Source organism: Crocuta crocuta, unplaced genomic scaffold, assembly GCF_008692635.1.
Source record: "Crocuta crocuta isolate KB4526 unplaced genomic scaffold, BGI_CrCroc_1.0 scaffold95, whole genome shotgun sequence".
Lineage (NCBI taxonomy): Eukaryota > Metazoa > Chordata > Mammalia > Carnivora > Hyaenidae > Crocuta > Crocuta crocuta.
The window spans coordinates 3932486-3958358 of record NW_027530971.1 but is presented as its reverse complement, the minus strand read 5'-3'; the positions used below and the strand labels follow the sequence as shown (position 1 = coordinate 3958358).

Below are 25873 nucleotides of genomic sequence, written 5' to 3'. Positions count from 1 at the left end.
CTCCCCTGCTCACGCTGTCTCTCTCTCTCTCTCTCTCTCCTAGAAATAAATTTAAAAAATATTAAAAAAAAAAAAAAGATGATCACTAAGATAATGTTTCCCATTGGTGGTGCATTTACTGTGTTTCCTCCCTGAGTTTCCACAAGTAATGCCATCTAGACACCCCCTTCTCCTACTATTAAACCTTTCTCCCTCTATTTTCAAAACCACAACACAACTTTAAATGTTTCCGGTGACAGCATCCTATAGTACCCCCCCATCGGAAAAATAGTCTTTTTCCATTGTAGTGAAGCCTCTATTGTGTTTTCCAGTGGTGTTTTGCACACAATAGCTGACACACATACTCGTCCAGTAACCATGTCTCCATAAAGACAACTGGATTAAACAAAGTTAAACCAATTTCTTTCTTTTTTTTTTTTAAGTTTATTTTTATTTGAGAGAGCGAGTGAGCAAGCAAGCGGGAAAGGGGCAGAGAGAGAGGGAGACAGTGAATCCCAAGCAGGGTCTGCACTGTCAGCGAGGGGCCCCGACTCGGGGCTTGAACCCACCATCGGTGAAATCATGACCTGAGCTGAAATCGAGAGTAGGATGCTTACCCGGCTGAGCCACCCAGGTGCCCTAAAGTTAAACCGATTTCTTAACTGCAGGACTTCTCAGAATCCTCACCACTCCCTTAACAAATGCTCGGTGAACTTCCAAGAGAAGAATGTACGAGGCACCTTTTCCACCCAACCTGCCTGCCATTGAATCCTTGTGTGCTGAAGCATGCTGAAGGAATGGAGTCCTGGAGGAGGTACTTTGAGAAGCTTGGCCCTGGCCTAGAGATCATCCCCACACCGAGGTCGGTATGCTGATGGAAGGGGGCAAAATCGTGGCTTCCCTCAGTCTCTCCACTGCAGCCACTCATACACAGTGATGAAACACAGGCATATCTTAAGAAATATTTTAAATGATATATTTGAAAAGTCAATGCAGATGTTAGAAAGATAATCTGTGGTGTGAAAAGGAAAGTGACAACATGGCATGTGGAAAAGGATCCTATTTTTGTTTAGAAAAAAATGTTTATCTTGCCAATTCCCGGTTTGTCACCTCCGACCCTTACCGTCACCTGGGAATATGTTTCCCGCAGCAAGAATATCAAACTATACAGACCATTCTAAATTTTAGGACATGTTTATATTGATAGGCTGCCTTGTTTGTTGACTGCACTGTCACGTTATGCTTTCTATTTTATTTTATTAATGTTTTATTTTATTGTTTTTGAGAGAGAGAAAGAGAGTGCGTGCGCGCGCAAGTAGGGGATGGGCAGAGAGAGAGGGAGACCGAGGATCTGAAGTGGGTTCTGTGCTGACAGCAGAGAGCCAAATGTGGGGTTCGAATTCAAGAACCATGAAATTACGACCTGAGTCAAAGTCAGATGCTTAACCGACTGAGCCATCCAGGTGCCCCTGTATTTTGTTTTAAAATGTGTTTATGGGGGCACCTGGGTGGCTCAGTCAGTTAAGCTGCCGACTTCGGCTCAGGTCATGATCTCGCGGTTCGTGAGTTTGAGCCCTGTATCTGGCTCTGTGCTGACAGCTCAGAGCCTGGAGCCTGTTTCAGATTCTGTGTCTCCTCTCTCTGCCCCTCTCTTGCCTGTGCTCTGTCTTTCTCTCAAAACTAAATAAACATTAAAAAAATTTTTTTAATGTGTTTATGCTATACTTTTGTTTTACCTACAGAATGCTGTTTACTTAACAATAAGGTTATTTTGAAACTATCAAACTTTTGAAAACTTATTAAATTAACGTTATTATTGAACTGACTCCCTCTATTAGATATTGCCAGAGAGTAATGTTTTCACAATGAGTATGGTGCTGTAAGATGACAGAGGGGGAAACAACCAGTCTATCTCTAGAGGGAACGAAAGGTTTTACCAGAGGGGTGTGATCTGGGTTTTCAAGGATGAATAAGAGTTCGCTAGTGGGAAGGTGGGAGAAATGTTTGAGGAGGTAGATTTGGATATAAAGGCTTAAATTGTAGCTTTATCAGGGTTTTATAATTTGGGTTTTTAGGCTTAGGCCTTTGGTCCATTTTGAGTTCCTTTTCACATATGAAGTACATTAGGGCCCGGCTTCATTCTTTCCCACGTAGTTGTCCATTCTTCCTAGCACCATTATTGAAAACACTGGCTTTCCTACTTGAATGGTCTTGGCACCCGTTTTGGAGCCGAGTCTGAAGTCTAGCTCTGTCAGACTTCAAGTGCTGTGGCTTTTTTGTAGTAGAGTGTGTGCCCCAGTTTTCTTTAAAGCGGTGTTTCTCTCCCAGACCCAGAAAGGCTGTCGTAGGCCGGCCTGGAGAGCCCCAGACATGCCTCCCCAGGGGGTGAACAGGCCTCAGGCCTCACCCCAGGGCAGCCCTGCCACAGTCAGCCTGCTCCCTCTGGATGTGGCCACACCAGCTGACCGGCCTGGCTAGGGGACTGCCCAGACCGGTTTGCAGGGCTTTTGTTCCCTGGGAGCCGGTTCCCTGGCCACCGGTGGCTCTTCTCTCTCTCCCCCTCCACCCTCTCTTTTTCTGGCTCTATTTCTTCTTAAATTCCCTCTCTTCCTCTCTCTTCTCTCCCAGTCCGTGCACAGTCCCTGCCAGCCCCTAGGCCAAGGCCCTGAGCCACAGACTTTATCTCCACGCCCATGCCCAAGGCTTGGGGCCCCTCTTCCCCACCTGGGCCGATGGCCAGGCCGGCCAGGCTCTGATCCAGAAGGTTTCTATTTTTTTAATGGATATAAAATTATCAATAATTACGTGAAAAGAAATGCTAACAATAACAAGTCACATTTATCGGGTCCTTACCAGGCATTAGCTGACATACCTGATGTCCTTTATTCCTTACGCCAGACCTGTGAGGTCGATACTATTATTAATGCTGTGTTAGCAGATGAGAAACTAAGGGGCAAGGGCTCAAATTCTGTGCTCAGAGTCACAGAGCGAGGATTCGAATGTCACCTCTGAACCATGCTTCTGGATCGGACTGCTTGGCGACCACAGTCACTTAATGATCATCTACGTGTGCCAGCCATTGTGTGTGTGTGTGTGTGTGTGTGTGTGTGTGTGTGAGAGAGAGAGAGAGAGAGAGAGAGAGAGAGAACAGGAGTGAGCACACCACCAGGACACAAAGTGACTTAAGTAAAGTCAGGGTAGTGGGAAGGGGTAAAATTGGGTGTCGAAGTTAGTTTTTCAAACCCCAGACTTCCTAGCATCCAGCAGGTACTGGTCCACGTATGTTAGTTGGGGAGCAGATTTGGGGCAGAGAGCCAACAACTGAAGTAGCTTGTAATGAGCTTTCTTGAACACACACGTAGGACCACTCACCGGGTACCCTGCCCTTTCCTCAGGCCTGGATCCTGGCTGGCCTCATGGATACTGCTTTCCCAGTGGGACCAGACCCACCCCATTCCGATGGAATTCCCACAAGTAGGTACTCACTGGGGCAGGGGATGAACAGGTAAACAAGACATGCTTCCCCTTCAAGGAGATCTTAATCTGGGAGGGAAGAGGCCTCTCCAGCCCAAAACCTAGGAGCTGCCTGACACCTGCCTCCCTCACCCTCATAGCCCATCCCTTGCCTCTTGATAATCTCTCCATTCTTTCTTTCTGCACGCTGGCTCACACAGCCATCATCTGTAACTGCTAAGGACTGATGTTGTCTTAGCACAGAGAGGCTGCCCCATTTAAGTGTCAGAGGGAGATGCATGTGCATATGGTGATGTAAGACAAGAGACAGGGAAACAACCAGGTCTATCGACAGAAGGTCAGAACGAGGGAAGGTAGGAGAAGGTATTTGAGAGGGATGGATTTGCATATAAAGGCTTGAAAGGTGCTTCAGGGTATCGGAAGAATGGCAATAATTTAGAATTCAGAATGGGGGAGGGGTGCAGTGACAGTGGGGCTGCAGCAGCAGGGCAGGGCCAGACTAAGAAAGCCTTTTCCCTGTAGGTAATGGGGAGCCACTGAAAGATAAAGCGTCTGAAAGGGAGGGTGAGTCTGGTTTAAGACGCATTCAGTCGCCCCAGGAAATACATGTGCTGCCGAAGCGAGCACTCCCCGGGAAATAAATAGAGGACATCTGTACGTGGAATTTGTCCAGATATGAAGCATATATGGCCCCAGGCCCCCTTTCATACTCCTAGGACTCTCATTTTTACCAGTGTCCCTTGTCATCAGCCTTCCTGAGAGATTATAAATAGGGGAACGACTTGGCCCATTTCCTTTTCAGAAAGATGGGTGCCTCAGGGGCTGGGTAAAGTGTGGATCGGAGAGGGAGAGGCGGCAGGGGAGAACTCTAGCGGTCCAGGGATCAGGTTGTGGCCATGGAAAAGTGAGGTTGGCCGAGAAAGGCCCTGCTCAGCTGCCCGCACCAGGGAAGTCCCCTCTACTCTGCTCTCCGCCTTAGAAAGATGGAATAATGATTGGTCAGATTCCAGGGCGACGGTTAGGTCAAGTTTACTTGCATGTGGAGTCACTGAGCATAAGGAAAATGACACACGAGAATGTGCTCCTCTCCTGCTTAACACCCACACCTAGTGCACCGCCTTTGCATCTGGAGCCAGTCAGTGGCTGGGAGGAGGCATCCCCCAAACAAAGGAGGGTTTAGGGAGAGACAGAGACTTGGAGAGATAAGGAGAAAGAGACCCTCTTAGGCCTTCAGGCTAGGCCCTGGGCTCCATCTCAGCTTTATCAGAGGACCCTGGGTGCTGGGCAGGCCCAGCCGAACCGAAAACAAAGCCCAGCTTGTGTCCATGGCCAGTGCCTTTGCTGCCTGTCTGTTTCCCCTGGGAATCTCCCAGGCGTGGGGGGAGTGGCCGGGCAGGACAGTCCTTCAGTGGCTTCCGTCTTAATATCATCAAAACCCCTGCCTTTTTTCTCACAGCTGAATGAAAANGGGGAGGGGGACGGGGGAGGGGAGGTAGGGATGAAAAAAGAGGGTGGAGCCTTGGAGGTCAGAAACCAGCTCTGGGGAGTCCCGAAGCCCAGGGCCCCCTCCCAGTGAGTCAGTGAGGGCGGGCGCTGGTGTGGCTTCAGGGAAGGGACGGGCTGCAGTCTGGAGAGGGCCAGGAGGGAGGGAAGGAGGCCCAGCCAGAGAGCTGTGGGATCCCCGGGCTCCAATGCCAGCGAGCTGCGGCTCACCAGCTCTGTGGCCCCAGGCAGGTCCCATAAAGGGCCCGCGCCCCAGTTTCTTCAGCTGTAAACTGGGGATAAGAACACCTCACAGCCAGAGTTGTCATGCAGAGTAATTAAATGCGGTCATGTCTGTGACAGCACTTACTAAACCATAAACCTCTGTGCAGCACAGAGAAATATTATCCTTTTCAGGATTCCCTTGGGAATGAAAAGCGGGGTGCCTCTGAGAATTCTCAGCTCCACCCAGCTCTCTGCTCAGCTTCACGAAATGCCATTTTCTCCTTCTCCCCAAACCCTCTCTGTGTGTTCGTTCTCTGATATTCCCACTTCTCTTTGGTTTCTCCTAATATGTATTGGCGCCCCCAATATTAAAATAAGAGCCCTAGTCTCACTTGGTCCTCCTGCTCCCTTCTAGTTATTCGCCCAGTCGTATTTGTTTACAGGAGTTTTGCAGTTTATGAAGTTTTTTTTTCTTTTTTTGCATCTGCTGTTTTGTCATAACATTCATATCAAAACAAAGCTTTGAGGTCGGAAGTGTTAGTAGTACTTGCCCATTTTACAGATGAGAAAAGTGAGTCTCGGACTAGAATCCAACAGAAGTCCATGTGATACTTCACCTCCTCCCCTTGATGCTAAGCTTTTAAAGTGAGCGGTCCGGATCTACCAGTCTCCATTTCCCGGCTCTCATCTTCTCTTCGACTGTGTCATTCATTCACTGTTCCACCATTGTGGGCCAGAGCTCTTCTCCAGCTAGCCTACTTCAGAGGCCCATCACGGACCTCATTCCCCTTAAACCTTCACTGCCATGCATCTGAACCTACCCACTACGTTCTCTTCCTTCAAATTCTCTTGCCTTGGCTTGAACTAGGACTAGAAGTCTACAACAGAGAAGGAGATGATGGGGAGGGCTCCTTTTGTGTCTGTGGCTCCTGTATCTTGGTTGTACAGGGTTAACCCCGGTGAGTCATGGAAGCCTCACTTGTTGGAATACTGCTTCCATAGCGTGCTCTGGGCTGCAGCAGAATTTCAAGAGCGCACTCACTTCTGCCACCAGCCCGGCTGCCAAGGGCTTGCCACAAAAGAGCAATCTGCCTTGGTTTTGACCAACTTGACGGAAGATGGGCTTTTTACCTGATGGCCAAGAGGATTAAAGCTGTCATCTTGTGACTTGGCCGGGCATGGGACGCTTGATGTCGGCAGTCTTGGACAGAGCCAAAGGGGCCAATACTTGGAACTAGACTAACCCAGCAAGAGTGGAACGGAGACTAGACAGATGAACCCAGCTGTAGGTGATGGGGTAGGAGTGATTGACGCCTAGTTCCGCGTTGTCTATTACGGCGACCGTGAATCATACAGAGCTATTTAAATTTAAATTTAAGTGCAACAACATTAAATATTTAGTTCCTTAGTTGCACTAGCTACCCTGCAAGTGCTCAGTAGTCACCTATGCCTAGTGGCTGTCAGATTAGATAGCACAGTTATAGAATGTTTGTTATCGAAAGTTCTATTGGAGGACACTGATTTTAGAGCACTAGGTAGAAAAGAATAAAAGGTAAGCAGCTGGCTAAGAGAGTAAGAGAAAGGGGTGCCTGGGTGGCTCAGTCGGTTNAAAAAAATGTAAAAAAAAAAAAAAAAAAAGAGAGAGAGAGAGAGTAAGAGAAAGGCAAACTCATCAGGAATGTCCAGCAAGAGGGGTAATGTTGGAGATGTAGGCAGGGAGGCAGCAGGGCAAGTAGGCACTATGAAAATGCCCCCTTTCTGCTCTCTCTGTGCCTCTCCAGCGTGACTGTTAGGGCTATCACCCCAGAGCCACAGGTGCTTTCCCAAAGCAGGATGCACAGTCTCTAGGGACAATGAATCCTCGGATAAGAAACCCATGCTAGGGCTGGAGTCAGGGAAGTGGGGAACACTCATTTCTCTCCAGATGTTGACCGTTTGAGTCTAGACAGAGGGCTGCATAGATGTTTATAACGGAGATCTAGGAATGAAATGTTGAGGAAGAAGTCAGAAATATGATCTGGAGCAGGGGGAAGGGTTGGCTAAAAATACAAATTTGGGAATCAGGTGCAGTCACTAAGAAGTCCTTTGGTCACTGCCACTTCTGTACCTAAAAATTTAGACGATGACTTGTTGACTCTCCCTTGATTTCTTGTACAATTCAGTGATGAGTATTGCTTTGCTAATGATTTGCTTGAAGATGAGTCCTTTAAAGAATGAACAAAGTGTCTATTCAACACAATGCGTGTGCTCTGTGTTCACAAAATAGAGGGAATGAAGGAGAGGAAAGATCTGGGACCTGGAAAATCATCATTCTAATCTGATTCACTCCTTAATGGTAAATTCCAGGGGGTAGCTTCAGGCACGGCTGGATCCAGGCAGTCAAAAATTGAATTGTCATATGAAATTGATGTCTCTCCTTCTCTTGGCCTGCTTCTCTGTGTGTTATCATCATCTCAGGCTTCCCCCATGTGGTGTCAACTTGGGCCCACACAGCAACGTGGGTTTCACGCTGCTGGTTCCCAATAATTTCAATGAGAGGTCCTGGGCTGACCTCCATTGGCCTGACATGGGTTACCACCCATTCTTGAGCTAGCAACAGGTCTCTGGGAAGTGCAATGGTCTGATTAGCCAGGCCTGATCATGTACCAAACCTGAGGCAGCGGATGGGGTTAGCTTCACGTCGACCACTAGGCCTCTGACTGCAGGTGAAGTAGTTTGCAAAGTAACCCAAACTCTGTAACCCAAAGTATAGGCTGGCAGAAACTGCAGCTGCCCACTACACAGTCTTTAATTAATGATAGCTATTATTGTGAAACAGTGCCAGAAAGATTAATTAGACATTAATTAAATACTAGAAAGGGTAGGGAAGGCTTTGTGGTACCTAGTAAGGTCTCAGTAAATGTCTATGGAAAGAAAACTTTACAAGGGAGTAAATAGGAACATATACTAAAGTGTAATCTTGTTCTATGAAAAAATGAGTCTGATGGAATGAGGGCACAATTTTATTGAGTCTAGGAAATGAGCCAGGAAACAAAGGATAGGGATAAATGGCGCATTTCTGAAAGGAGTTCCTTAGCGACAGGGCTAAGGGATGTTTAATTAACATGTAAAACTACTCTGGAGGAAGGGAGTGCATAAGGAACTCTCCAAGGTTTGCTAATGATACGAAGCTCCTGGAGTAGAGATGGCAAGCACGACGGGAAGTTCTCATGAACCTGAGGAGGTGGGTGAAAAGTGGGAGCTGAGCTTTCACCGGGACAAAGCAAGAAGGTGACTCTGGGGGTCGAATTCCAAATACAGCCCATGAACCTGAGGCAGTTAAGCTACTGCTAGTGACCAAGAAAAGGACCTGGAAATTTAGCACAGACTGTTTCTTGGGAACTTCAGCTCAAGACGGTTCTAGGCTGAAATGCAGGGGGTAAAAACTGGGGCTTCTGAATAATGGTTGGAGGGCTGAAAGTCTCATATAAGTGATGCATTGACAAACAGGATACCTGTGCAGTTCTGGCCCATTCACACTGAGCACAGAGGCGTCTGAGACAAAGCAGTTAAAATTTTTGAATTTTATAGACCTCAGTTAACAGGGATAGGGACTTCTGGGTCCAAAAGACAAAGATTAAGAAAGAGCAATCATTGAAATAATAGCACTGTGAGTGGACAAAGAGCAAGCTGGCTCATCAAACGTTGAAATTCTGAGGTCGAAACTTGAGTGACATGAAATTTAATCAAAGGAGGGCCTGAGCCTTTGTTTCTGCTCCGCGTGGTAGAGAAAATAGTGCTTAAATTACTCGAGTGACGAGAACTGAATGAGATCAAGTAGGTGACAGTGCCTGATGCAGAGGAAGTGGAGGTAAACCTAAAGCCACTTGGAGTCCCCATGGGATTCTCGATGACGTGGTGCTGTCCGTTGCGCAAGGGATGTGCAGTCAGGCCACGAGAGTGTGGGCTTGGGCTGCATTCTGATGTTCATCTTCCCCATCCCCAAAAGGCAATAGCAATACCTACCCATAGGACCATGTGACAATGAAATGAGGTCCTGCTTTCATTCAAGAAGTGGTTTTTTTTTTGAACGCTTACTACTCACCAGACAGCAATCTAGGTGCTAGATGACGACACAATCATGAATAAGAAGAAGCCCTGTCCTCACAGAGGTTGGTGTCTAGCGGGAGGCAGTGCTAGCGAATAATCATCAGCTGAAAGATGCTCACTGTGGAGGGGTGGTTTTGAACACCATAACGTGGGGCACCTGGGTGGCTCAGAGGTTAGGTGTCCGACTTCGGCTCAGCTCATGACCTCACGGATTGTGGGCTCGAGGCCTGTGTTGGGCTCTGTGCTGACGGCTCAGAGCCTGGAGCCTGCTTCAGATCCCGTGTCTCCCTCTCCCTTTGCCCTTCCCTTTCCCTACCCTCAAAGATAAACAAACATTAAAAAAAGAAAAAGAAAACTGTAATGCACCAAACTAATATAACTTAATAGTTGTTTTCTTCCTATTGCTGCTGAAGTAAATTACCACGAACTCAGTGGCTTGAAAGAATACAAATGTATTATTGTACAATTCAGAAGCCCAGAATTCGAGACGGATTTTACAAGCTAAAATCAAAGGCTGCATTTCTTCTGGAATACTGAGGAGAGATAATCTCTTCCTCAACTTTTCCAGCTTCTGGCAGGTCTATGCCTTGTCTCCTGGACCCATCACTCTGGCTTCTACTGCCACTGGCACCTCACTCTCTCTGACTCTGAACTCCTGCCTCCCTCTTATAAGGACCGTTGGGATTATATTGGACCCAATATACCCTCAGGGTCATCTCTCCACCTCAAATTCCTTAATTCAGTCATATCTGCAAAGGAGATTTTGATGTGGACATCTCTGGGAGGGCATTATTCAGTCGGCCACAGTACTCCTGGGCTATCCAGTGGGAAATGAGCTGACCTTGGGAACCAGCAAGCATATCGAGCTACCTCTGAACACCAACTTGCTGCTGGTATTCTATTAGGCCAAGCAGAGTGGGTGTCTGAAGGCTGATTGCAGATGCCCCTTCACAGTACAGTGTCACGTGGTAGAGCCCCGGCGTGTCCTACGGAGAACACCATACAACAGGTGAACGTGCTGGCGGCCACGCAGGAGCTCTGAGACCTCAGGCAAGGGTATTACTCCTCTAAGCCCCAAATTCCACCTAAGGCAGTGGGGATAAACAGAACTACCTGGAAGGGTTGGAGTGAGGATTAATGAAAATATCCTCCATGAAATCACCTAAGACAGGGCCTGATCCTCAATAAATGCCTATTTTGGAATGCCTCCTGAACTCATCCCTCCCTTTTTCTCTGTCCCTGTGGCTGCGGCCACTGCCTCCTTCCACCCCTCTCAGAAACCTCCACTGTTTATGAGTCGTCTCAGGTGCCTCTGTCTGGCAGCGGTTAGGGGCAACAGCTTTGAAGCGCTGCGAACGAGCTCCTATTAACCGTGAAATCTGGAGCAGGTCTCTTAAGCGCCCTAAGCTTCAATTCCCTCCCCTGCACAACAGGGCTAACACCGGCTATGGAACCAAGTTATTCCCAGGATTAAGTGAGATGATGAATGGAAAGGGCTTACTTAGCACAGGGCCAGGCACAAAAAATTGCAGTGTCCTGTTGTAGAGAGGCCTGCCTTCCTTTCAACCTTTTCTTCCTCAATATTCCTTGCAGCAACACTGGACAACCCACTTCTCCTCGAAGCAGGCCTTGAACGTGTACACCTGAGGGGCGTCGTTTATAAACACCTCTCTCAGCTCCGACCTTTACCAGCCTTTTCAGTTACGGCTGTTTAGTTTTGCAGGCCTCTGCCTCAATACTGGACACGAGCTTCTTGAGGAACGGTGTTTCTTTCTGCGGGGTAGGTTGGAAAAGTACGCCTCCTCCTTGCCTGGCCTCAATTTCCTTACTCGGAACGAGTCCATTGGACTGAAATGGCTAAAAGGGCCTTTCCAGCTTTGGGATTTTAAACCGACAGAACTTAATTTAGCAGGGACATTGTAGATCACATAGTGCTCCCCTCTCCTTTTCCAGAAGGGGAAACTGAGGGCCCACTAGAGCCTTCACTGAATGCTATTCTCTCTCTCTTTCTCTGGCCTCCGGGACAAGGCTTCTTGCAGGGCAGGCGGCCCCGTTTTCTTCACTAGGCAGGGGGACGGGCGGCTCCAGGGCTCCGGGGCTCGGGGCGCCGGAAACACGTGTGTGCTCACCTACGTGTACACACGTGAGCACACCTACAGCAGCAGGGGGCGCTCGGGCCGGCAGGGGGCAGCACAGCCCCGGTTTGCAATTACCCGGCGCAGCCCCGAGGGAGGAGGGCGTGCTGCAGTCCCGGCGGCGGCGGCGGCGGCGGCTGGAGGTGCAGCCTCCCAGGTGGGAGGNGCTGCCAAGGCCACCCTGTACTGCCGCGTCTTCCTGCTCGACGGGACCGAAGTGAGCGTGGACCTGCCGGTGAGTGAAGGGGCCGGTCCGGGGTACTGACAGCTCCCCTCCCCCTGTGCTCCCCTCTGGGAGATCCCAGGGTCCCTTCCCCCTTCTCCTGCGAGCACTCCCTACCCCTGGCTCCCTCTCGGGCCACCCCGTCCCGGTCTCTCCTGGAACCCGATCCGTGGCCTGTGCCCCCTCGTTGGGACACCGCGCTGCTGGACTGCGCCCTCTCCGGCTCCCACCTGGTCCTTTGGGCCTCTCTTCTCCCTCCCCAGCTCACCCAGTCCCCTCTTCCCGAGTCCCCGCCCCCTGGCGCGGGTGACCGGCGTTCGCCTTCCGCCCCCCGGGTTCCAGCTGGGGCCTTCTCGGTGCTGGGTTATTGGTTAGAAAAACCTGAAAGCAATGCGGGGCTGCCTCGGGGTGGCCTGCTTGCCCCCCACAAAGTCGCCATCAGGCCTTGTTGAGATGGCAGGAAGGAGAAGCCTCCTCCCCTGCCGCCCAGCAGGTGCCCCAAGTTTGGGAGGGAGTCTAGGGACCATTTCTCTCTCTTTCTGGATGCCTCCCTCCGTCCCATCCCCATCCCAAAGAGCCCCCAAAGCCCTGAGTGTCGCAGGGGGTTGGGCCACTTCGGAGCTAACTCTAAAATCGACTCTCTTGGACCTGGCCAACTTTGCACCGGCAGAGCCCTTTGCTGGGGCGCTGGGTGTCGGCCATGGGGCCCCCACGGGGCCTGGCGCGCCGGACTTTGCACACCGGGCAACGTGCGTGGGGCGGCCCAGGCACCCCCCGGCGGCGGCGCCGGGTTCGGGGCCACCCGCCCACAGGTGGTTGCACCCCGCCCCTCTGCAGCAGATAGCTAGGCCGGCGCTGTTGTCTCCGCCGGAGCGTCCGGCCTTGTAGCCCCAAGGGGCCAGATGTGATCAAATCAAATCCGCGCATTAATGGGGCGCCTACTGGGCACCTGGCGCTGCGGCAGACGGTGCCTTTGGGAATCTTTGGGTGTGACTGAGGACACAGCGCCGATTGAGCTTTTAGATGAATGTTGCAGGTTATTCCGAGGGTTTCGCGGGAAGAAAATAACACACCCAGACTTGCAAGGAAACATTTAGGCCTTTCAGGGTGGGGGAAATTCTTTACACTTCGGGAGAGAACTAGGGATCTGCAAAGGGTTTGGATGGGAAAATCAGAGCCTGCTTGGCCTTGGAGTTTAATGCTGCCTTAGGTTTAATTTGGAGACGGTTTCAATTTATGGCAATTTTATTTTTGTGCTTCCTAGTGCTCTCCATAGAATATCATTTTGTTATGATAATACCCTTTTGGGGCCTTTTTATTCATGGAAAAGGAGCCAACGTTCCTGTGCTTAGAGCTAGCTGTTGTCTTTAAAATAGCATGAAAATGTTACTCCTCCCCACGATTGAGGCTCTCCAGCTTGTATTCAGCTGGGAGAGAGGCCTGAAGAGCTTGGGGGAGTGGAGAGGTGGGCAGCTTGTGTGTGGAGAGGATGTGGCGTATTTTGCATCTCGGATCCGGGAGAGGAAAGCTTCCCTTGGGAACTTTGACCGTGCTCCTTGAGGATTTTCTTGTCAGTTCCCCAGGGATGGTTCGTTTTTATAAAATGTATTGCTTCTGTCAGGTTTGTGTGACAGGCGTAAGTGGTGTTTCTCAGATGAAAAATGCAAACAGAGTCAGGTGCGTGTGTGGTAGATAGACCCAGACAGGCACGCCAATGAGCTGGTTGGGATTGGGCCGGCAATGCTGATTTATTAGGGGTGGGGGAGCCCTCACCGAGCGTGGGGGAGGGGGATACTTGCATCCCGAAAGGTTTCTCCACTTTACAAAAGGTTGCTTGACAAAAGATTTCCCCAGGTTTCCTTATGGTGGCGGATTTCTCCATGCTTTAGGATGTAATGTTTTGAACCTCACATTTTATTTATACAGACACACACGCATGTGTATATGCACCCCATCCAGAGACAAAATGCGGGCTTTGTCATGTGAGCCCTCCGGGAGGAATGATAAAGAAAAATTACCAGTGAGCACGGCTCATCGATTTAAAGATTTATTAGGTATCAGAACTGCATCATGCAGTCTCCTATGCTAGTCGTCTCAGATCAGAGTGTGAGTTCCTGTAATTAATTCTCCGAGTACAAGGTTAGCACCAGGCAGCCAGAACCCAGTGAGTTTGTGGATGAATTTGTAGCCCGCATGCTCCTTCCTAAGACTCATTTCACCGGGCTCACTTTTTATGCTGTCCTGTTTGGCATTTAGCCCCACTTGTCATTATTCTCCTCGCCTGCTTTCCTGGATTTTTACCGCTTCCTGGGCTCTGGTGTTGCGTTGCTGCCTGTCACACAGATAGGATTTACCTTTGGCCATCATGCCCGTAAGCTGCATTTTCGGTCTTCTGTCACTTTCCCAGGCACTCAGTGCACTTACCAGGCTAACTATGGCTCCTTTGTAATTAAAACCCTCTGGTGATGTTGGCTTCAAGAATTCCTTTGCTCAGCATGCTAACAGTGGGTATGAATTGTCATAAGCCATTTTATTGGCCCTAATCTGGACACTTTAGGCTCTGAAATTGACTCGAACACAACAGCACCTTCAGTGTGACTGTGCCAGGGCACCTTTTCTTGGGCATGTCCGGTGTGCCAAGCACTGTGCTGTGGACACAGAGGTGAATGACAGGTGGCCTGGAGGCTCTTGGGAAACACAGGTAAAGACACGCCTTTTTATTCTAAGTGATGCTAAGTGATGTGATAGTTTACAGGGTCTTGAGGGATGTGCGCGGGTTAAGAGGGCTTCCTGGAGATTTTGTCACTTGGGGTTGCAGGCTCTCAAATCCAACATGCCCTGTGCATTTCTTAGAATACCTCCTGAGTCAGGTTCACTCCTTGGCTAACCTGTGGCCAGCAGTTATATTTAGTAAAGGAAGAAGCAACTGTAATTGTATTCAGCGGTGCTCAGACAGGGTCTGGAGTCTCCTTGTCCCGTGATGGGCTGCATCCCCTGGCATGCTGACCTGTTTTTACCCTTTGCTGCGGTTTCCCAGTCTTTGGTAAAATGTGAACAGCAGGATCTTTAAAACAAAATCCATCTATAACATGCAATCTAAAAACGCCTCCCTGGGATGCCTGGGCAGCTCAGTCGGTTAAGCATTTGACTCTTGATCTCAGCGCAAGTCATGATCTCACAGTTTGTAGATCAAGCCCCACATCGGGCTCCCACGCTGACAGCATGGAGCCTATTTGGGATTTTCTCTCTCTCTTTCTCTCTCTCTCTGCCCCTCCTCTTCTCATGTTTGTGTGTGTACTCTCTCTCAAAAAATAAATAAACTTAAAAAAAAAATGGGCTTGACCAACCCAGCTTGCAGGGGAGGCCCTGGCTCCTAAGCGGCTCCTAAGCCGCTCGTCTTCAGAAAGCTTGTCCTCGGAAGGTACTGCCTCCCTCTCCTTAGACCAGCTCTGCCCTGCCCAGCCCTCAGGCGTGGTCCGGTCTGAGCAGGGCAGGACTCCCTCGGCCCTACCCTAGACACTTGCCTTCTATTAATGTAGCTGAAGATCCCATTAGTGTGCTTGGCAGCGGCACCGCTGTTGACTCATATTAGCTCTCTGTTGACTAAATCCCTGGCATCGCTTTTGCTCGTGCGGCTGTTGCTCAGCCCCGTCTCCCCCTCCCCTGCGTGCACAGTCTCCCAGCAGCTCTGTGCGGAAAGCGTTTGGGATGTGTGTGTGGCTGGCTGGTGAGCACCCCCGCCGTGCCTTGGAGGGCACGGCTCATTGGCCAGTAGTGTGCCATCGGCACGGTTGCTTTCACCGAAATCTGGAACTCAGCATTGACTCATTGTGGTTCAGTGCAAGCAGGGAGAGCTTCAGACTTGGAAGATCCATGCTTGAGCCTTTCAGGCTGGCTGTGTAGCCCTGGGCAGCTCGGGCTCTGGGAGCATCGATGTTTTGGTCTTCTAAATGAGATGTTGGGAGGTTAACGTGTCCAGGATGATAGGAAGGCTTCAGTACGCAGCAGGGTACTACAGGGTTGCCCACAGGGTGTAATCTTACACTTCTCACACCACCTCTTTGACCTGTGGAAGGAGGTTGGAAGCATGTCCAGTAACAGATGTTAAAAACAAACCAAAAAGAGCTGTGGCAGGAAGGCTGAACATCTTTTTCTTTTTTTAATGTTTATTTTTGAGAGAGAGAGAGAGACAGGGAGAGAGAGAGGGAGAGAGAGGTGAGCGGAGACAGAATCCCAAGCAGGCTCTGTGCTGCCGACGCAGCAACCTGATGCGGGGCTTGATGTCACGAACCGTCAGATTGTGACCTGAGCTGAAACCAAGAGTCAGACACTTAACCCACTGAGTTACGCAGGTGCCCCTAAACATCTTTTTTAGTAGAAGTCAGGAATTATATGTGGTGTGAGAGATGTTTTTTGAAACTTTTTGCTTTTTATTTTTAAACAATTTTTTATGTTTATTTTTGAGAGAGAGAGCGAGAGGCAGAGCGTGAGCGGAGGAGGGATAGAGAGAGAGGGAGACACGGAATCTGAAGCAGGCTCTAGGCTCTGAGCTGTCAGCATAGAGCCCGATGTGGGGCTCAAACCCATGAACTGTGAGATCATGACCTGAACTGAAGTTGGATACTCAGCAAACTGAGCTACCCAGGCACTCCTATTTTTTAATTTTTTAAAAATGTTTGTTTATTTTTGAGAGAGAGAGAGAGGGCACGAGCAGGCGAGGGGCAGATAGAGGAAACAGAGGATCAGAAGTAGGCTTTGTGCTGACATCAGAGAGTCTGATACAGGGCTCAGACTCACAAACCATGAGCTCATGACCTGAGCTGAAGTTGGACACTTAAATCACTGAGCCACCCAGGCAGCCCTGAAAGTTTTACTGTAGCTGAGAAAAGAATGCCCCCTGCCTCTGCTGCCACCCAATTGCAAGTTCTTAGAATTTTAGAAGTAGAATCTCTGATCCAGCTGAATGCATGTGATGGAACATAAAGAGCACATACCTTATTTTGGAGTTGAAAGGAAGCCTAGATAGCACATATCCTGCCCTTTGTATATATGGGAAACTGAGGCCTGTGGATAGAGAGTGACTTCCCATTATTCAGTGAAGAGTTGGAATGGGTTACTTTGGGAGCCGTGATTGCCTAGCCTTTGGATGAAAGTGTAGGACCGGTGGTAGGAAGGAAGACTGACCCCCTAGTCCTGACACAGGACCATGGAACGGCGATGGGATATGTTCCTGGCAGTTGGAAGTAGGACTTATTTTCCTGAACAATGAGAAACTCCAGCAAAATGGTTCTCTGACTTCAGTGTATTCCAGAGTGCTTCTGAGATTTTCTTTTCTTCCAGTTAAAATTCCCAGAGCCTATTCCCAAGCTTTCTTCTCGCATGAGTGTGCACAGTGTGGGGGACTGGTGCAGAGAATGAGGGAGACAGAATCCCAAGCCCGACTCAGAGCTCAAACTCACAAACCGTGAGATCATGACCTGAGCCAAAATCAAGAGTCGGACGCTTAACCGACTGAGCCACCCAGGCATCCCCCAAGCCCAGAATCTCTGATTGAGTGGTTGAGGAAGTTGGACTTCTAACAAGTACCCTGGGTGATTCTGGTGAATGTGGTCCCTCCACATCCTTTGAAAAACTCTGAGGCGTAGAACTGAAAGCAGAGGGTGGCCATGCTATGGATTAAGAACCGCTGTAGGCAGTGAGAGGGCACTGGCCATCCTTGAGCCCGGGGGTTTGACAGTACCACTCCTGAGCTTTAGGGAGCCCATTTTTGACACAGCGGAGTGTAGGCTGGGGCAGGTGAGAGGCGATGAGGGCCTGGCCCGGAGAAGTGGGCAGAGTGCCAGAGCAGTTGGCGGTGGAGCCTGTTGAGTATGTGGGGAGGGGAAGGCGGAGGCCTAGTGGGGTCTAGCTTGGAGGCAGGGAGGTCTTCACCCTCCTTCCTGTGGGAATAAACAGGGGGCCATATTAGACACCCCGGGAGATAGGGGAAGGCAGCTCCTCATCTCTACCCAAGGTCTGGCTTCCCTGGACACCTTGCCTCGTTTGGGGCTTCGGGTGGCTTGCTTCTCCCTGCCCCGGAGGGAAAGTATTGGCTCAGGGTGGTCTTCCAGTGCTGACCCCACCTCTACCCCAGCCCAGCCCGGGACTGAGACCATGGGGAACCTTGGACTCCTTTAAAAAATACCTTTGTTTTAAAGGAGGGATAGTTGGGGAGGGGGGTGGACAGGGAGGAAGAGAGGTGAATGGTAAACATCCTTCCCAAATGGGATACAGGCATGACCTCTGTCAAACTGTGCTTTTACACTTGCTGGCTTCTCAGTGTTAGTATGGGGGAAGGAGGTGTCTGTCAGCCTTTCCCGAGCCAGTAACGTGACCCTACGCTGGTCCAGGCCCGAACAAATATTAACTTGCTAAGCACTTTCACGTGCATAATCTCATTGAATTCCATCCCTAGTGCACCGCTGTGGGTGAAGGCACAGGTCTGTTTAATTTTGAAATAGCAAAAGGTCAGTGTATGTGTGTGTGGGGGGGGGTACTTTCTCTTAAATTCTTGCATAGGGACTTAGGAAAAAAGCCACTCAGTAACCACAGAAGTCCTCCGCCCACAAGTTGTCCTCAAAACACATGTTCATCCTTCGCTACTGCCTGAGTCCCTGTGCCCAGCCTTCTCTACTCTGCCTGGAGTGTTCCCTCTGCTGGGACCTGGTCCTGTGGGCACTCCTGTTTCCTCCTCTGGCCTGTGGCACCTGCCTGTGGGCAGGGCCAGCCGCCGATTCATCTTGCTGGGGGTTTTTTTCAGGTGGGTGTGTGCCTTTGTCCCCCGCTTTCATTTCACATCAGAACATGCTTAAAGCAGAAAGATTAGAAAATATAGAGAAGCCAGAAAAGTGAAAACATGTAAAATTTCATCAGAGATAACCACTGTTAAAACTGTGGTGTACAGGGCGCCTGGGTGGCTCCGTTGGTTGAGCATCCGAATCTTGATTTCAGCTCAGGTCATGATCCCAGCTGTGGGGGGTGGAACGGAGCCCCAAATCAGGCTCTGTGCTGAGTGTGGAGCCTGCTTGGGAGTCTCTCTCTCTCCCTCTGTCCCTCTCCCCAGCTTGTGCGTGTGCCCTCTCTCTAAAATAACTGTGGTGTGTATTCTTCTGTAGTTCTTTTTTTGTGTGTGTTTAGATATAACTATGTACTCAAAATGATAAATTTGTATGGGTTGATGAACGTCTCTCCATCCCGTCAGCACAGTTGAATAGGGATCACAGACCCTGAGTTTGTGTCTCTTTGGGGTGGAGGCCCTTGTCCCTGCCTTGTGTCCCCTGGGACCTGAGTGAGAGTGGGAGCCCCCACCCACTGCCCCTGCCTGAGTGAGAAGCAAGCTCCCCATCCTCGGAGCCTCTCCTCACCATCATCTCTGCTTTCTGGCGTGTCAAAGGGCCTGCTGATGTGGCTGTAGAATTCTCTGGAACCTGGGGGCTTGGGTTCTGAACGCCTGATTTGGGGTTGTCACCGTTCTGTCCCCTGCCAGGGCTGTGCGTGTGTGCTCCCAGCCGGAGCCGGTCTGGCAGAGATGGGCAGGAGTCTTGCAGCGTCGCAGGTGCGCCCTCCCTGCCCTGATCCCCCAGGGCTCCTTCTGCAGCCGCTTTGGCTTCTCTCTAGACCTGGATATGTCCCACTGGGTTTGTATTTCGAGAGAGAGAGAGAGAGAGAGAGAGAGAGAGAGTGAGCAGGGGAGGGGCAGAGAGAGAGGGAGACACAGACTCTGAAACAGGCTCCAGGCTCTGAGCTGGCTGTCAGCACAGAGCCCGACGCGGGGCTCGAACCCACAAACCATGAGATCATGACCTGAGCCGAAGCTGGATGCTTAACCAACTGAGCCACCCAGGTGCCCCTGGCTTATTTTTAATTGTTTTCCAAAAATGTTTTTGTTTACCTGTAGTATATTTTCTTCAGTCAGCAAGGACTTCTTGAGCACCTCCACTGCGTTCAGCATTGGGGAGGGATCCAGGAGGGATGAGATAGCTCCAGTCTCGAAGGGGAAACTGTCAGTATGTAACTTGTGGCTCCACATGAGGCAGTGCAGGTGGTGAGTGGCTGGACTGTGGGGACGGTTTGATGCCCAGAGTGACATCATGTTGTCCGAAAGCGTGCACAGGGGTTCAGCCGTACGTTTGGTCAGAAGGTATCTGGGCAGAGGACGCAGTAGGTGCAACCGCATGGGGGTTGGGAGCCAGAAAACCCCATTTCCTGGGCTCTGAACTTAAGGAGGGGGTTATGAGCTCTGGCTGTGTCCCTCAATCTTAAAAGAACAAGTGAGGAACCTTTGAAGAGCAGATGTGTGTCTTAAGCTAATAAGAGCTGAGGCTTAACTGAGCATTTTCTCTGTGCCTGGTGCTGTGCTAAGTGCTTAAGGGATTGGCTTATTGACTTTTCGTAAAAGCTTTGATGGTGTTATTGCTGTTATCCCTGATTTGTAGAGGGGAGAATCAAGGCTCAGTAAACAGTTAAAAAACTTGCCCATGTCACGTGGCTAGTAAAGGTACACTCCAGCTTTAAGCTCAGACTGCCTGGCCGGAGGACATTTGTGGTCTGGAACATCATTCTCACAGCAAGACCGGGCATTGGTGGGGTGGATAGTGAGTGGGTTCTGAGCCTGTCCCAGGGGTCCTGAGGTGGGTGGGGACCTCTGAGCCTCAGAAGGATGTCCTTTCTTTGCAGGCCAGTTGGGATTTCCAGAGATAAGATTTACATCTTTAGTCATACTCATCGAATACAGTTTCACCCAGAGTGCATTCTGGTTTGATGGGCATAGTTTTCAACACTGAGGTTAGAAGTCAGCTACATTGTTAAGAAATGCTTAATGGAACAGCATTAAACTTAGCACACAGAAAAGCATTGTACATTTTCCCCTTCCCAGCCTGCTGCATAGCAACTGGTTCCTTCAGTCTTGGAGCTTTCATATATACATGTGCATAAACATGGTATCAGTTTTTTTTTCTCCCATCCAAGCCTTCCTGACAAACCCCTCACCAACTTGGTGCCCTCTTTTGTGATTATTCGAGATTAAGTTCGCCCCTCGGTCTCTGTGCGTGCATGTGTGTGATGTGAGTAATACCTGTCTCTACCTGTCCTGGGCCTGGCGGCTGATGGGCAGAGCACCTGGTATCTTCTCTGTTAGGCAGCCCTGCCCCCTAGGCTTGCAGAATCTGTGTCATTTCCCTTAATTGCCACCATGTGGCAATTATCCCGTTTACACATGGTATTATTATCCCGTTTACACATGGTCTCAGGGAACATGTGGCCTTGGGCCACTCAGGTAATAAGTGTGGGAGAGCCAGCATTGAATCTAGGTTTCCTGACTCATTTTCCAGTGCTCTTCCCCCAGACCATGCTGTGTACACTCACCCTTCCTGTTTGAAATGTGTGCTCCTTGGAACGCCTTTGCGATTTGACCCGTCAGAATTTTGTGCAATAATGCCCTCCCCGTCTTTCCTGCACCTCGTTGCCTTTCAGGCTCTTTGGCACTTGGGTTCTGTCTATCATTCTCAGGCTCCCTTCCCTAAAGTCCTAGCTGGCTGAGTGCCCAGCACGTCCTTGTTGGAGTTCAGAACCTGAAGATGGTATCCCAAGGGTCCCGTGCCACTTCTGGGATCACCTTCAGCTTCCCGGTTTCCCAGCACTGAGCGTGGTCCCCAGAGTAGGATTGTCCGTGCGGCCAGGTGGGAGGGCGTGGACACCTGGTTCTGCAGGTGGCTGTGGGGCCGGCATCCCTCGGCCCCGTTGTGTCTCCCCCGTGCCTGTTTCTTTTCTTGTGAGCATCATTGTCATCCTTGCCATCTGACCTCTGCTCGGGCAGGTTGAGGGTCCCAATGCTTCTCCTTTAGCCTACCTACTTGCTCACTAGGCTGCCAACCACTTTGAACTATAGATTTTTTTTTTTATTGTGATAAAATGCAAGAAACGTCTTTTAGGTATACAGTTCGGTGGCATGAAGTACATTCACATTGTCGTGCAACTGTCACTACCATCTGTCTCCAGATTGTTGTCATCTTTCCAAACCGCAACTCTGTACCCATTAAACAAGAATTCTCCGGCCCCCTCCCCCCAGCCCCTGGCAACCACCCTTCTACTTTCCGTCTCTGTGAATCTTACTACTCCGGGTACCTTGTGTAAGTGGAATGGCACAATATTTATCCGTTTGTGTCTGACTCCTTTCACGAAGCATAATGTCTTTGAGGTTTGTCTGCGTAGCATGTGTCAGAATGTTATTCCTTTTTAAGACTGAGTAGTATTCCCGGGCACGCATATAGCACATTTTGTTTCTCCATTCATCCAGGTGATGGAGTTTGGTGCAGGTCCGGGCCTCCCTAAGTCCGTCCTGCCTGTTCATTAGTGGCTCTGCCATCGGAGACTTGGATAACCCCAGCCCTTCCCTTGTGATTTTATTCTTGGCATTCTGGCACCTCTCCCCTGGGACTCTTCTACGTAATGCTGGTATCCTCTCTGGTTATCTGGTAGTTTCCCCATTATGGTTTTCTCTGAATTTTTTCATGTCGGCAGGTCCTCCGTCTTTAAATTTTTTAGTGATGAAAATATAAATACAAACGAGTGTACATGAATAGTTTAAAGAAAAATAATCCAGTGAACATCCATGTACCCACCACCCCCAGCTTAAAAACAAAGACATCACTAATGCTGTGAAGGCTGTCACCCCCTCCCCAACCACACCCCCCGCCCTGCTGCTCTCCTGAAATTCATCTCTCATCCTTTCCTTTGCTGTATTCTAGGTTCACTGCATAAGTATGTTTCCCTAAATGACATATTGTTTTGTATGTCTGTGAACTTCATATAAATGGATTTTTTCAGTACATTGTGTTCGTGAGATTCGTCCATATCGACGAGCTGACTCTAGTTGTTATCGCTCGGTGGTATTCATTGCACAAATCCACTGAAATCTATCCTTTGCCGGTGGACATTTGGAATGTTTCCAGTTTGGAGCTGTTAGGAGAAAATGCTGCTTTGAACCTCCTGGAATTGGTCTCCTGGTGCATATATGCCAGCAAGCGTCTCTCCTGGGCATGGACTCAGGAGTGCGGTGGCTGCGAGGGCCATGGGCAGGGCCTTTCAAGGTCGCGCAGCATTGTTTTCCCAGAGTCCCCGCCGCATACAAAAGCGTCCGTGAATCCATTCTTCCACACTTGGCATTATGCAGCTCTTTTTGTTTTATTTTACCGTAACCATATTTCCTCCCGGAATGCTTTGTTCTGTGATTTTTGCCTGTTTTTTTCAGGTGTCCTATTTTTCTGATTGTGTTCAGGGCTTTCCCAGCTAGTCTTTCTGCGATTGTCTCCCAGGCCCCTTGTTCTTCTCAGGTAACATCCGTGGAACAAGAGCGAACACCTGTGTTCGAGTCTCCCAGCAGGCCTTTCCTCACTACCTGGGGATTCGTGTTTTGACTTCAGTTTTGCTGTGTATGAACTGAAGTTAGTTGCCGCTGGTGGCTTTTGGTGAGCAATTGTAGGATCTACGTAGATTTCATTTCAATTCTGCCTACTTTTTTTCCCCTCATTTTTTATTATTGAGATTTCTAAGCACATTCAAAAGGAGAGAGAACCCCCTGTACCCACCACATAATGAACATAATGAACCGCAAGTACCCATTATCGAGTTTCATCTCCTATCAGTCTGACCACTCTTGTTCCTTCTGTATCCTCACTGCTGTTCCTTCCCAGTTATTTTAAAGCAAATTCCAAACCTGTAATTTCAAGCTTGTATTTCAGTACATGTTTCAAAAAAGATAAGGGCTATGTTTTTANTATCTACTCAACTAGTAAAAAAAAAAAAAAAAACCCATAACATTTTTTTGGTATCGGATTTTTAGTCAGTGTTCAAATCTTCCTATTTGGTTGTCAGTTCCTTTCGTTGCATTTGCTTGATATTCTTTCTAAAGCTCTTTGTAAAAAAAATTTAAAATATTTTTTTCCCTAGCTTACTGAGGTATATTGACAAATAAAAATCATATACATTTGAGGGATGAAGCTTGGTGATTTGATATAGATATAACTTGCAAAAGTAGTTACTGTACATCGAGCTAATGAACATCTCTCCTGCCTCACCAGTTACAGTTTTTGTGTGTATCCTAGTAAATTTCTAAGATCCACTGTCTTTTTTTCTTTCTTTTTTTTTAGAGAGAGAGAGAGGAAGCATGAGTTGGAGAGGGGCAGAGAGAGTGGGAGAGAGAGAATCCCAGGCAGGCTTTGCACTGTCAGTGCAGCGCCCACTCCTGGCTCGAACCCACAAACCATGAGACTGTGACCTGAACCAAAGTCTGACACTTAACCGACTGAGCCACTCAGGAGCCCAAAGATCCACTGTCTTAGCAGATTTCAGTTTCTACGTTTTAATTAACTGTAGTCCCATTGCTGCACATTAGACCCCCATAACTTGTTCATCTTATAACTGAAAGTTTGTACCCTTGACCAACATCTCCATTCCCACACCAACAATTTAAAGCACTTAATCTAGAGTTTCCTTCTCCCTTCCCCCCCTTTTTTTTTTTTTTATCATTACTAATTTGTTGATTTGCCCTATAATAGTTTTCCACTTTCTGGATTTTATCATTGGCATCTTGAACATTTAGTTATCCTGAGGTGCGCTTGGTATATAGAGAACTGGCATTATTTAAAGCACCTGACTCAGGGCATACAGAGAACAATAAGACACGTTCTTTGCCCTCAAGAAGCTTGGGTGGAGACAAGTTATTACACCTGATGTGAATAGTGTCCTAGAGAACCCCAAGCTCAAAGAAAGGGCTGAGGTGGTGGGACTGAGTGGGCAAAATGGGCAGCCAGAAAATTTCAGAGAGAAAGTTGGGCTCTGAAGGCAAATGGGAGAACAGCCTTCCTAGTGGCCAGATCAGCAGATACAAAGACACTGAGGCTTGAAATAATACATGCAAGATTTCTCCTTCTTGCTCAGGGCCTGCCAGTGAGTCCAAGCATCCTCTATTTTTCCCTGGATGTTGCTTCTTTGAAAAGGTCCAAAGTTTTTATCTCTGGAAAGTTTTCAGTAGATCTGATGAAAGAGTGTCTGTCTTTTCTTTTTCTGTGTCTAACTTCTGTTCCTTCACCAGCTCCTTGACTTAAGTTTTGAATGTCTCCCTTGACCTTGGACTTGTTTTTTCTCTAGTGCACTCCTGTTTGTTTATTTTTATTTTTAATTTTTAATTTAAAAAAATTTTAATATTTATTTCTGAGAGAGAGAGAGACAGCATGAGCAGGGGAGGGTCAGAGAGAGAGGGAGATACAGAATCTGAAGCAGGCTCCAGGCTCTGAGCCAGCTTCCAGCCCAGAGCCCGATGCGGGGCTCGAACCCACGAACTGTGAGATCATGACCTGAGCTGAAGTCGGATGCTTAACCAACTGAGCCACCCAGACACCCCAAGTGTACTCCTGTTTGGGTTCCTTTACATTTTCTGGGAGGCCCCCAGTGAGCCCTTTCCATCTGTCCTGGCTAGAGGGTCCAGCAGACTTTTTAGGGAGCAGCATCAATGAACTAACTCTTCAGAGAGAAGGGAGACGGGGCGGATGGCAGGGCGGTGGGACCCATGGGGCTGTACCCCTAAAGGAGCCCTTGGAGGCCACATGGTCCAGAACCTCATTCTGGGATGGCGGGTCTTTCCCGTCTGCCTTGGAACTCTCACTGCTGCTCACCTGTGGCAAATGAGCAGTAATTAGTGTGTTAATAGGAGCGGTTTCCTGCATGCAGCCCTCCCGGCTGCTCCCGCTCTCTGAGGTCAGCTGACAGCCCGAAAGCCTCTTTGCCTCTCTGCGACACCCCTCGCTCTTCTGAAAGCCAGCCGTGGTTCTGCCCCTGGCCCGGAGGAGGCATTGCCTGCCCTGTCGCCTGGCCTAGAAATGGACGTGGGCTTCGTCCAGGAAAGACCGGGTAAACTGTAAAAGGCTTAAGAGGGTTAGTTATTAACCCGCAGTGCGCTCTGGCAGCCCGTCACACCGCCTTTCACTTATCGGAGTTCTTTTATTGCTCCCGTTTGCCGGGGCCTGAGCCTCGAGGTCCGAGCCCTGTACTCAGTCGGCCGTGGCCTGCATTGAGTGGCATGAGTGCTGCGTGCATGGCAGTGAGGGTGGCCGGTCAGAGTCCAGGGTGGGGCTCGGCCTCACCCGGAGCTGGCCCCGGCTCATGCCAGCGAGCTGGCAGCGACAGGTGCCATGGCACTCTCGAGGGTGAACGCTGAAACAGGGAGGTCGGA

The 25873-nt window shown here is 49.4% G+C and overlaps 1 protein-coding gene across 1 annotated transcript in view; it reads left to right on the top strand.

Annotated features, from left to right (window-relative positions):
- EPB41L4B (erythrocyte membrane protein band 4.1 like 4B) overlaps positions 1-25873 on the top strand; it is a 162365-nt gene that overhangs the window by 24809 nt on the left and 111683 nt on the right. The window contains exon 2 of the mRNA XM_077769762.1: positions 11316-11619. Coding sequence (XP_077625888.1) covers positions 11316-11619 — 304 coding nt within the window. The remainder of the gene's footprint in view (positions 1-11315; positions 11620-25873) is intronic.